Here is a 12,568-nt window from a genome sequence, read left to right on the forward strand (position 1 = left end):
TTGCCTGATGTCCATTAAAGAAAGTGGTTGCTAATTACTTCAACCCTGCATGGTGGTAACATGTAATTTAAACAAACCGCTAATCTTTTCAGAGCTTGGAAGATTATAGTTCCCAGACTCTGTGCTGGAGCAAGTTAGCTGTTGTTTCTTCATTCAGGCTTTGAGGCAGAAAACAAGATGCACGTTATGCCATTGCTAGCCGCTGGGGCTATACCTTCTGAGCTGCGCTCTATTTTGTGCTCTATTATTACTGCCCTTGTGAAAGAAGGACGGGTATATGCAGCCTTTTGCATTTGCACACACATTTTGTGCTTGAAGGAGGAACACTCTTTAGAAGGTACAGGTACATACTCCACTCACATCTGATAATTACATTATACATGTAAATCAGGCTGGCAATTTCTATTTATATTAGAAATAATAATAACTGATGTTAGTCTCCCAACCCAATACTACCTTAGAAGCGTGAAACGTCAGCCAGACACATGGAGATAGCACCATTTTCCTTGTTAACAATCTCAGCAGCATGTGCCTAAACCATGAATTAAACTTATCTGCTCACATGTCCCCTTTGGGATACATGTGTCTTATTCTTGTTGGTCGAGGCAGTGTGTCACGTTATTTTGCAGTAGGCCTGACAATACCAACTGCTGTCGGGCACAGCTCTAGACTACTCACTATCTAAAAGTTGGAAACCTGCGAGTAGTTGAGAAATTGGAGATGTGCTCTGTGGTAGTATCAACTAAGCAAGGCGTTATTGTCATTTAAAAAATAAATTGAAACCAAAGTTTGCATCCATCGTTCTATTCCTGCTGGGTATTTCATGTAATATTGAGCAAATTGTTAAATCCGCAATGCAAGAAACAATTGTTCCACCCTCCCAAAACCCCAGTTTTTCTCCCATCTTTAAAAGAGCATTGGAAATCCAGTGGGGCCTGGTAATTGCTGGCAGATTTCGGGGAACCAACAAGATAACAACAATCATAGAAAAATGGTTCTCCACCATCTTGTTGAAGTTTGTTGCATCCTTTACCCAGTTGTATCTCAATAGCTCCCGAGGCACAGTACAGAGAGTACAGTACAGAGAGTACTGGGATTAGCCTATACATGTCTGCAATTACTTATACTCTGTGTAGTGGACAATACACAATCCAAATATCCATATTTAATTCCAGGTATAAGATGGAGTACTGAAAACATTAGCAACCTTTGGCATTGTTGAACAGAAGTTGCTAAGTACACAAATGGCATCTTTGGGTAGATTACCACAATACTGTCGGCTAAAGCCATGGATGGGTTGATAACTGACACCCATGGGGACAGTTATCAACCCAGGATGGTGGCTCAATGTTTAGATGCTGCATAAGAACTTAGTAGCAACTCTCACCTATGTAGAGGTGCAGGAAAACTGCTCTAAATGCGTGATTAGGGCCCCCAGAGCGGAAAGTCCTTTTTAGTATGAAGCCTACCAGGCAGTGCAGCTATCTGGTTTGCTGAAGACGTCTTGGGACATTCAAAAAGCTTCCATAGGAATGCATGCTACCCATTGCTTACCATTGGCTTCATGGTTTGTAACTCACATGTGCTTACTTTCTATTTGATGGCTTTATTTGTTTTAGGCTGTCCAGCCTTAGTTCATCCCACTTGTGGAGTATTCCCTGTTTACTGTATTTTTCCACTGTGCTTGCTTTCTGAAAACAGACCTTTAGATCTTCATCTTATCTTGTCACATTTCCTGTTCATTCAAAGACAAAGGTAAAATGTCAGACTTGTCTTCTGAAGGAGCTTGTTTTTTTATTTTCTTTCTCTGGCTTCAAAATGAGAGTATTTATGTGACACGCTTTCTGTGAAATAAATTACTTTTTTTTCTAGCACACCACACAATTTAAATGTCTGTAACTGAACTATGCAGTACTTTCAGAATATATCAGAATTAGGAAACGACAAATGAAGCACATTTTTGTAATTCTGAAGTGTGGTGCGAACAAATATTTTAATACGATCAAAACAAATCAAGATGCTAGGTGATGATATTTCCACAGAGTATTGTTTATATGCTGCATACTTTTATCAGTAAAACCTATGCCTGTGCACATGTAATGGCCATTTCAATTGAAAATGTGTTGTCTGTAATGGCAGTGCATTACCCCACCATGCATACTCCAGTCTCCTCTGCACCAGTCCACTCCACTCCACTGTAATCTGCTCCACTCCGCGTCTCTGCGTCACTGAACTCTACTGCACTCTGCGGTACACTGCTCCACTTGTGTCTGTCTTTCATCATAACCAATACCACAGGAGTTAAGTGATTCTGTGGCCACAGTTTTATTCACATAGTCATGGATTTGGTGCATTTAATGCATCATCCATCATCTGCTGTATAATATTCAGATTTTAACAAAAAGTTGTTGTCCAGCTCAAATGGATCAAAAGCTACTAAAACCCTGGTGACTTGTTCTCCCACAGTGGTTAACTGGTCATCTTTCAATTGCTTATTTCAGCTTTTGCTTGCTAAACTGGTACTGATGGGATGAAATATTTGCTTAGACAGTATCACCATGTCTAAAAATTACAAAATGAAGAACTTATAGTATCAAAAAATATGCCATGTTATTCTGCATAATTTGTCTATTTTTGCGGTTTAATTTGGTTGCCCATAATTTCCTTCCAGTGCCACTTCTATTAGAACTAAAATGAGAATAAAAAACTTTAAAAGTCACTGCTCTGGACTGCAGACATATTTCCTTCTTAGTTAGTCATCATTGTAGATCTCCTGTTTCAACACATCGGATGTACACGGTTTTCTAAATGAAAAGGCTGACTATACTGACAAAGGACCTTATTTAGAGTTGGTTGGAATAGAACTTGTGCCAAAAAATGTGGCAGAATGTCCTGTCTGCTAATTTGAGAATGCTGCTGACATCAGTGCACTCTTAATATGGCAGACAAGACATCCACCAATTTTTGGCTGGTGTCCTGCATCCCCCCACAAGTAAAGCACAGTCTTCAATCACTTAGAATGACAAGCTGTAATTCATGCCGAGCCAGAAAATCACAAACAAATTTGTCATTTCAGGTGAAACATTCCATGTGAAAAGTCGACCAGCCGAGCACGAGATTCTTTCTCATTAGCGCTCAGCTCATCAGATGAGATTAGATTAGTGCATCCTGTCACAAAGCACCCACTGTAACATAAAATAAATTGCTTAAATTTAATTTTGTATTACAGCATAGGGATTGGTGAAAAATTCCTGTCCACCAGTGGAGTTTGTGGAGTTTTGCTCACTCCAGAGAGTGGAGTTTGGGCAAAACTCCACCAGATGCCGCATGGTGGAGTTTTTTTTTTCGCGTGCAACTCACCAACCATAAACTGGCGACTGCGAGTGAGAATTTGCACCCCAAGCACAATTTTCAGGCACTAGAATACCTCCCGATGAGATTTCTCAAAGTGGCGGTCGTGGCAGGTCACGACCGTTGGCATTGACAAAGCTGCTGCTAAAATCGAAAGTCTATTCAAGTGACAGAAAGAAGTAGCACCTTCTAGCATGTCGCGTGTTACAGTTGGCGTTGATTTTACACAAGGAAGAAGCTCCCTATGCTAAAAAGAAAAAAAAAAAATCCGTATGATGTGCCAAATTCCGCCCCTCACGGTACCCTGCGGAATCTCGCAGAGTTTTTCTGTACTTTGCTGAAAACTCTGCAGGTTCCGCCCACACTATTACAGGAACGCTCTGCTGTCTCAATGGAACAGATATTCTGGCCTCCATTCTCTTGATGACTGAAAGTGCAATATTTGAAAAAACTTTGCTTAGTCACGCGTGGACAGAAAATGTGGATCAGTATACATTAAATAAATATGAATGTTGACCTATAGAGCAGTGCAGTATATAATTATCTGTTTCACGAATCCACATGCGATTGAGATGTTTTCATGCAAAGTTCAGTATTAGTCTAATGTCCATCCAACTTGACAGCTTTATTTTTTTGTGCTTGAAATATAAAACACCAAGTTTTGTGAGTATTTAGATACATTCATGTGAAAAAATATTTCGGTTAGAGAGGCTTCTTCGATTCATTTATATGGTGCTCAAAAACTTGTCCTGAAGGTATGATTAGGTATTGAGTGCTTGAGAATGGTTGTTGCTTATCATGTGACACAAATCTTTTCTATATACCCATTCAGGTGCAAGAGTCTGGCCTTCTGGACATTATTGCTCCAGTGGAACGCAAAAGGCAAGAGGTAACCATTGCATGATCTTTCAAAACTGTTTCAACATGTGTATTTGGCTCTTCCTGTGAATAGAAGAATAATCAGAGGAAAGCTAATTTGACAATAATCAAACTAAAGCTTACTTAGCAGCCCAAAGCAGTAGATTTAATTTGAAGATGCTTATGGTAGGTTTGACCTATTTCATAAAAATTGTTGAAACTAGTAGCATTGTCCAACTACCCCATTACAGTTTTGCAGAAATTTCCTTGACTTCATGTGAGTGTGTCCTTTATTGGTTTCATACTAAGCGATCTAATGCCATGTTTTTTTAATTTAGAAGGTACCTTAATGAATAATGATCTCAGACTCATCTGGTTTTGTTTTGATATTTGAGTGCCTAGATTTATTTCTCTTTTTTCCCCGTAGCTTGTTAACATTATTCCTATTCTCAGGTTGGGGACAACAGCAGGACACACGCTAAATATCCAATGCCTTAATCATTTAATGCATGGTGGAGTTGAAAGTGCCTATGGAAAGTGTGTTAGCACTGTACTCTCCGGAGAATGGTGAAAGCATGACCCTACACTTTCTGCTTACCTAAATACCACAGTACCAATGTTCACAGCCACTTAGCAGGCTTCCTCATGTCTGTTTAAAATACAGATTACATTTGAAAAATATACAAATGAATAGGATCACATAGAAAAAGTTCTCTCGAATGTATAACTGATATGGTCTGTCATCCTAGTCCATAATCAGTGACACTGTCCCACAAGTGAAGACACTTGCCTTGAAAAAACACGAATTCTTGCCTGTTGTTAATCACTCTGCAACACTGGCCTAGTCTCTTTGGTATCATAGAATCAGTGCATTCCTTAAGGAAATAAGACTATTTAAAATTCAGAATACAGGGATGGTTGTGTTTGCCACACGATTTGTGCAAAACGTGGCTTGACATTTAACTTATTAGCTAGGTATAGGTTTTTGATGAGGATGTGGATTGGATGTGCTTTATTGAAGGCTTGAATGGACAAATGCATACGAGGCCTAGCTTTAGGTCATCCTTTGTGGTAGATAATCTGAAGAGAAATGCTCTAAACAAGCTACTGCAGAATGCCAGAAGTCCGCGCAGGCTGCCAGGAGAATCCGCACTTCAACCCCAGTGTGTGAAGTTATATATCGTGGTCAAATTCAACATCCTTCTTAGCATTCCTTTTGGGATATCTGATACAGGTAAAATCACCTACTGAATGAGGACAGGAAGTCGATCTGTGACTGGAGCCTATTAAAGTATTACCCATTGAAAGGCCCGAAGAATGATCCTTCAGAAAAGACAGGGTGGATGCATCAATAGATCTCGTTTTAGGGTGCCCCTTTAAAATGAACCTTCATCACTAACATAGTCAACAACTTTCTCTTATTTTAAAGGCCATTTTTGAAATCATCACCTCAGAGTATTCTTACCTGCACAGCCTCGATATCTTGGTGCGCTTCTTCCAAAAATCTGAGGAACTCAAAGACACCATGAACACAACCGACCACCATCACCTCTTCTCTAACATTGCGGACATCTTGGAGATCAGCAAAAGGTAAAGCACATCTCAAACTGAAATTAGCATGTGTACACCCTAGTTCTAACTCAATTATGTTATCTTTTCGGGATTTCTATGGCCATACCAACTTTCAGACAATGGTGTTTAAATTTATCATAAGTTCAAGAGATTTTGTTGGAGATGGTGGGTATCTGGAAATTAGGCACAACTAGAACACTGGAGACTGATTAAATTGAGAGGTACCAGTTAAGGCTTTTACTCCAAAACTATGTTCTTGGTGCATTTTTAGCTCTCTAACACCCTTCCAAAATTCTCAACTACCCAACTTCCTTACTTATTTGCTCCCCATTTCAAGTTCCAGTTTGCAGACATATGGTAATAGGGCACCCATGAGTAGCTGTGGGTTGAGATGATTCCTTGCCATCTGATCTGTTCACCAAAAAGAGTTGCAAGCATTAATGCACAACACATGAGTTACAATACGTTTTGCCTAGTTAAACAAATAGCTTCATATTAATTTACAATGCGATTTGACGGACATGCCTTAAGTAAACCATAATTGTATGTTCGATGGCATCTGTCGCTGTAGATACGCATGTTCTGCAATAGCTCGCCATCTGGTGTTGGGCCGGAGTGTTACAAGTTGTTTTTCTTCGAAGAAGTCTTTCGAGTCACGGGACCGAGTGACTCCTCCTTTTGTCTCCATTGCGCATGGGCGTCGACTCCATCTTCGATTGTTTTTTTTCCGCCATCGGGTTCGGACGTGTTCCTGTCGCTCCGAGTTTCGGAACGGAAAAAATAGTTAATTTCGGAAGATTTTCGTCGGTATTGTTGCGTTCGGGATCGGCGTACTTAGATTCAACACCGCATCGAAGATCGAAGAGCTCCGGTGCCCTTCGGGGTAGTTTTTCGATCCTCCGTCGGGGCCTGGTCGGCCCGACCGCGTGCTGAGGAACGCCGATGGAACGGACCCCGTTCCGTTTCTGCCCCAAATGCCACAATAAATACCCCTACACAGACCAACACTTGGTCTGCAACCTGTGCCTGTCACCTGAGCACAGCGAAGACACCTGCGAGGCCTGTCGTGCGTTCCGGTCCCGAAAAACACTCCGAGACCGTCGAGCCAGAAGACTTCAAATGGCGTCCGCACCGACAGCCCGACGGGAGTTCGAGGAACAGGAAGAGGAAGGTACCTTCTCGATCCAAGACTCAGACTCCGAAGGATTCGACGATACACAAACCGTGAGTAAGACGTCGAAAACCACACAAAGAAACATTTACAAGGCCCAGGGGACGCCACTGCCACCAGGCCATGGCTCAACCCATAAATTCGGTGACCGACCGTCGGCACCGAAAAAGGCCCAAACAGTGCCGAGATCGTCCGACTCCGGTCGAGACACCGGCACGCAGCCTTCTCGGGACCGAGAAAGTGCTGGAGACAAGCCTCGACACCGAGATGCCGGTGCCGACACGGCTCGACGCCGAGACAGCGGCACCGAAACAGATCGACGCCGAGAGGTTTCGGCCCCGAAAAGGAAAAAAGTCACCTCGGAGCCGAAAAAACACGCACACAAAGTTTCGATGCCGAAACAAACTGCAAGCGACCCAGCTTCGGGCTCTTATACAGAAGAGCACTCGCTAACCTCCCAAATGCAAAAGCATAGGTTTGAGGAAGAGCTACAAGCAACTGATGTGGACCATACGCAAAAGCGTATCTTCATTCAGCAGGGGACAGGAAAAATAAGCACCCTTCCCCCCATTAGGAGAAAGAGAAGGTTGGAGTTCCAGACGGAACAAGCACCACAACCAAAAGTGGTGAAAAGAGTTACACCACCACCCTCTCCTCCGCCCGTGATTAACGTTTCACCAGCACAAACGCCATCACACTCCCCAGCTCACACCACCATGAGCCAGGGTGACCAAGACCAGGACGCATGGGACCTATACGACGCCCCAGTGTCAGATAACAGCCCAGAGGCATACCCTACAAAACCATCTCCACCAGAAGACAGCACCGCGTACTCTCAGGTGGTGGCTAGAGCAGCACAATTTCACAACGTAAGCCTCCACTCAGAACAGGTCGAGGATGATTTCTTGTTCAACACACTCTCCTCCACCCACAGCTCCTACCAAAGCCTGCCTATGCTCCCTGGTATGCTCCGGCACGCAAAAGACATATTTAAGGACCCGGTCAAAAGTAGGGCAATCACACCAAGGGTGGAAAAAAAGTATAAGCCGCCTCCTACGGACCCGGCTTTCATCACAACACAGCTGCCACCAGACTCTGTTGTTGTAGGAGCAGCTAGGAAAAGGGCCAACTCTCACACATCTGGAGATGCACCACCCCCAGATAAAGAAAGCCGCAAGTTCGATGCAGCTGGTAAGAGAGTCGCAGCACAAGCTGCAAACCAGTGGCGCATCGCGAACTCCCAGGCACTACTTGCGCGCTATGACAGAGCCCACTGGGACGAGATGCAACATCTCATTGAACATCTGCCCAAAGACTTCCAAAATAGGGCAAAACAAGTGGTTGAGGAGGGACAGACCATCTCCAACAACCAGATCCGTTCCTCCATGGACGCTGCAGATACAGCTGCACGGACAATTAATACATCTGTAACTATCAGAAGGCATGCATGGCTCCGAACGTCTGGATTTAAACCAGAGATTCAACAAGCAGTTCTCAATATGCCTTTTAATGAAAAAGAACTGTTCGGTCCAGAAGTGGACACAGCGATTGAGAAACTCAAAAAAGATACAGACACTGCCAAAGCCATGGGCGCACTCTACTCCCCGCAGAGCAGAGGGAATTACAGCACATTCCGTAAAACGCCCTTTCGAGGGGGGTTTCGGGGTCAAAGCACACAAGCCAGCACCTCACAAGCAACACCGTCCACTTACCAGGGACAGTATAGAGGAGGTTTTCGGGGACAATATAGAGGAGGGCAATTCCCTAGAAATAGAGGGAGATTTCAAAGCCCCAAAACCCCTACTACTAAACAATGACTCACATGTCACTCACCCCCTCCACACAACACCAGTGGGGGGAAGAATAGGTCATCATTACAAAGCATGGGAGGAAATCACTACAGACACTTGGGTTCTAGCAATTATCCAACATGGTTATTGCATAGAATTTCTACAATTCCCTCCAAACATACCACCAAAAGCACAAAATTTAACAACACACCATTCCAATCTCCTGGAGATAGAAGTGCAGGCACTATTGCAAAAGAATGCAATCGAATTAGTGCCAAACACACAAATAAACACAGGAGTTTACTCACTGTACTTTCTGATACCAAAGAAGGACAAAACGCTGAGACCAATCCTAGACCTCAGAGTAGTGAACACTTTCATCAAATCAGACCACTTCCACATGGTCACACTACAAGAAGTATTGCCATTGCTAAAACTGCACGACTACATGGCAACTTTAGACCTCAAGGATGCTTATTTCCATATACCAATACACCCATCGCACAGGAAATACCTAAGGTTTGTATTCAAAGGAATACATTACCAATTCAAGGTACTGCCTTTCGGATTAACAACCGCACCAAGAGTCTTTACCAAATGTCTAGCAGTAGTCGCAGCACACATAAGAAGGCAGCAAATACATGTGTTCCCATATCTAGACGACTGGCTAATCAAAGCCCATTCGTTAATAGAGTGCTCAAATCACACAAATCATATCATACAAACCCTCTTCAAACTAGGGTTTACCGTCAATTTCACAAAATCCAAAATTCTGCCACGCAAGGTACAACAATACCTGGGAGCCATAATAGACACATCAAAAGGAGTAGCCACTCCGAGTCCACAAAGAATTCAAAATTTCAACACCATCATACAACGCATGTATCCAACACAAAAGATACAGGCAAAGATGGTATTACAACTCCTAGGCATGATGTCATCATGCATAGCCATTGTCCCAAACGCAAGACTGCACATGAGGCCCTTACAACAATGCCTAGCATCACAGTGGTCTCAAGCACAGGGTCACCTTCTAGATCTGGTGTTAATAGACCGCCAAACTTACCTCTCGCTTCTGTGGTGGAACAACATAAATTTAAACAAGGGGCGGCCTTTCCAAGACCCAGTGCCACAATACGTAATAACAACAGATGCTTCCATGACAGGGTGGGGAGCACACCTCAATCAACACAGCATACAAGGACAATGGAACGTACATCAAACAAAACTGCATATCAATCACCTAGAACTTCTAGCAGTTTTTCAAGCACTAAAAGCTTTCCAACCAATAATAGTTCACAAATACATTCTCGTCAAAACAGACAACATGACAACAATGTATTATCTAAACAAGCAGGGAGGGACGCACTCCACGCAGTTAAGCCTGCTAGCACAAAAAATTTGGCATTGGGCAATTCACAACCAAATTCGCCTAATTGCACAGTTTATACCAGGGATACAAAATCAACTCGCAGACAATCTCTCTCGAGATCACCAACAGGTCCACGAATGGGAAATTCACCCCCAAATACTGAACACTTATTTCAAACTCTGGGGAACACCTCAGATAGACTTGTTTGCGACAAGGGAGAACGCAAAATGCCAAAACTTCGCATCCAGATACCCACACAAACAATCCCAAGGCAATGCCCTATGGATGAACTGGTCAGGGATATTTGCTTACGCTTTTCCTCCTCTCCCTCTCCTTCCTTACCTGGTAAACAAACTCAGTCAAAGCAAACTCAAACTCATATTGATAGCACCAACTTGGGCAAGGCAACCCTGGTACACAACGCTGCTAGACCTATCAGTGGTACCCTGCATCAAATTGCCCAACAGGCCAGATCTGTTGACACAGCACAACCAAAAGATCAGACACCCAGATCCAGCATCGCTGAATCTAGCAATCTGGCTCCTGAAATCCTAGAATTCGGGCACTTACAACTTACCCAAGAATGTATGGAAGTCATAAAACAAGCAAGAAGGCCATCCACCAGGCACTGCTATGCAAGTAAATGGAAGAGGTTTGTTTGCTACTGCCATATTAATCAAATACAACCATTACACACAACTCCAGAACATGTAGTGGGTTACTTGCTTCACTTACAAAAATCTAACCTAGCTTTCTCTTCCATTAAGATTCACCTTGCAGCAATATCTGCATACCTGCAGACTACCTATTCAACTTCCCTATATAAAATACCAGTCATTAAAGCATTCATGGAGGGCCTTAGGAGAATTATACCACCAAGAACACTACCTGTTCCTTCATGGAACCTAAATGTTGTCCTAACTAGACTTATGGGTCCACCTTTTGAACCCATGCACTCCTGTGACATACAGTTCCTAACCTGGAAGGTGGCATTTCTCATCGCCATTACTTCCCTGAGAAGAGTAAGCGAGATTCAGGCGTTTACTATACAGGAACCTTTTATACAACTACACAAAAATAAAGTCGTCCTAAGGACCAATCCTAAATTTTTGCCAAAGGTTATTTCACCGTTCCATCTAAATCAAACAGTGGAACTTCCAGTGTTCTTTCCACAGCCAGATACCGTAGCTGAAAGGGCACTACATACATTAGATGTCAAAAGAGCATTAATGTATTACATTGACAGAACAAAGAACATCAGAAAGACTAAACAACTCTTTATTGCATTTCAAAAACCTCATGCAGGAAACCCAATTTCAAAACAAGGTATAGCCAGATGGATAGTTAAATGCATCCAAATCTGCTACCTTAAAGCTAAACGACAGCTGCCCATTACACCAAGGGCACACTCAACCAGAAAGAAAGGTGCTACCATGGCCTTTCTAGGAAACATCCCAATGCAAGAAATATGTAAGGCAGCCACATGGTCTACGCCTCACACATTCACCAAGCACTACTGTGTAGACGTGTTATCCGCACAACAAGCCACAGTAGGTCAAGCTGTATTAAGGACATTATTTCAGACTACTTCCACTCCTACAGGCTGATCCACCGCTTTTGGGGAAATAACTGCTTACTAGTCTATTGCAGAACATGCGTATCTACAGCGACAGATGCCATCGAACTGAAAATGTCACTTACCCAGTGTACATCTGTTCGTGGCATCAGTCGCAGTAGATTCGCATGTGCCCACCCGCCTCCCCGGGAGCCTGTAGCAGTTTGGAAGTTACCTTCAATTATTTATATATGTATCATCTCAACCTTAAATAGGTGCATACTTAGTCACTCCATTGCATGGGCACTATTACTACAATTCAACTCCTACCTCACCCTCTGCGGGGAAAAACAATCGAAGATGGAGTCGACGCCCATGCGCAATGGAGACAAAAGGAGGAGTCACTCGGTCCCGTGACTCGAAAGACTTCTTCGAAGAAAAACAACTTGTAACACTCCGGCCCAACACCAGATGGCGAGCTATTGCAGAACATGCGAATCTACTGCGACTGATGCCACGAACAGATGTACACTGGGTAAGTGACATTTTCATAATTGCATTTGACATAAAATACAGTTTTCATATACAATTAAAAAGTTAGAATCCTATTATCTAAACAGCATTTTACTTGAGCGAATATTTACTGCACATGCAAGCACGCTATCCTCGCCTAAACATCAAGACCCAGCATCATGGGGACTGCTGACTTGTCTTTTCATTCTATGATAAGTAGGTGTTTTCGAGTTCTAACCAAATTAAAGGAATGATGTACTATAAGGTGATGCAGTCATTTTTTACAGCTGTTGCCATTAATGGCCCACACTAGGCTATGAGAGAGAGTTCCCACCCAAGAATATTTATTCATCGCCTAAAGAGTATAGGCGTGTGACACTATTTGT

The 12,568-nt window shown here is 43.0% G+C and overlaps 1 protein-coding gene across 6 annotated transcripts in view; it reads left to right on the plus strand.

Moving 5' to 3' along the window:
* The window catches only part of ARHGEF16 (Rho guanine nucleotide exchange factor 16), a 369,976-nt gene that overhangs the window by 238,245 nt on the left and 119,163 nt on the right, over positions 1-12,568 (plus strand). For all 6 annotated transcript variants that reach the window (XM_069239932.1, XM_069239933.1, XM_069239936.1 and 3 more), the window contains exons 5-6: positions 4,184-4,240; positions 5,639-5,799. In XM_069239932.1, the coding sequence (XP_069096033.1) occupies positions 4,184-4,240; positions 5,639-5,799 (218 nt within the window). The remainder of the gene's footprint in view (positions 1-4,183; positions 4,241-5,638; positions 5,800-12,568) is intronic.

The sequence above is a fragment of the Pleurodeles waltl genome, chromosome 6 (assembly GCF_031143425.1).
Source record: "Pleurodeles waltl isolate 20211129_DDA chromosome 6, aPleWal1.hap1.20221129, whole genome shotgun sequence".
Lineage (NCBI taxonomy): Eukaryota > Metazoa > Chordata > Amphibia > Caudata > Salamandridae > Pleurodeles > Pleurodeles waltl.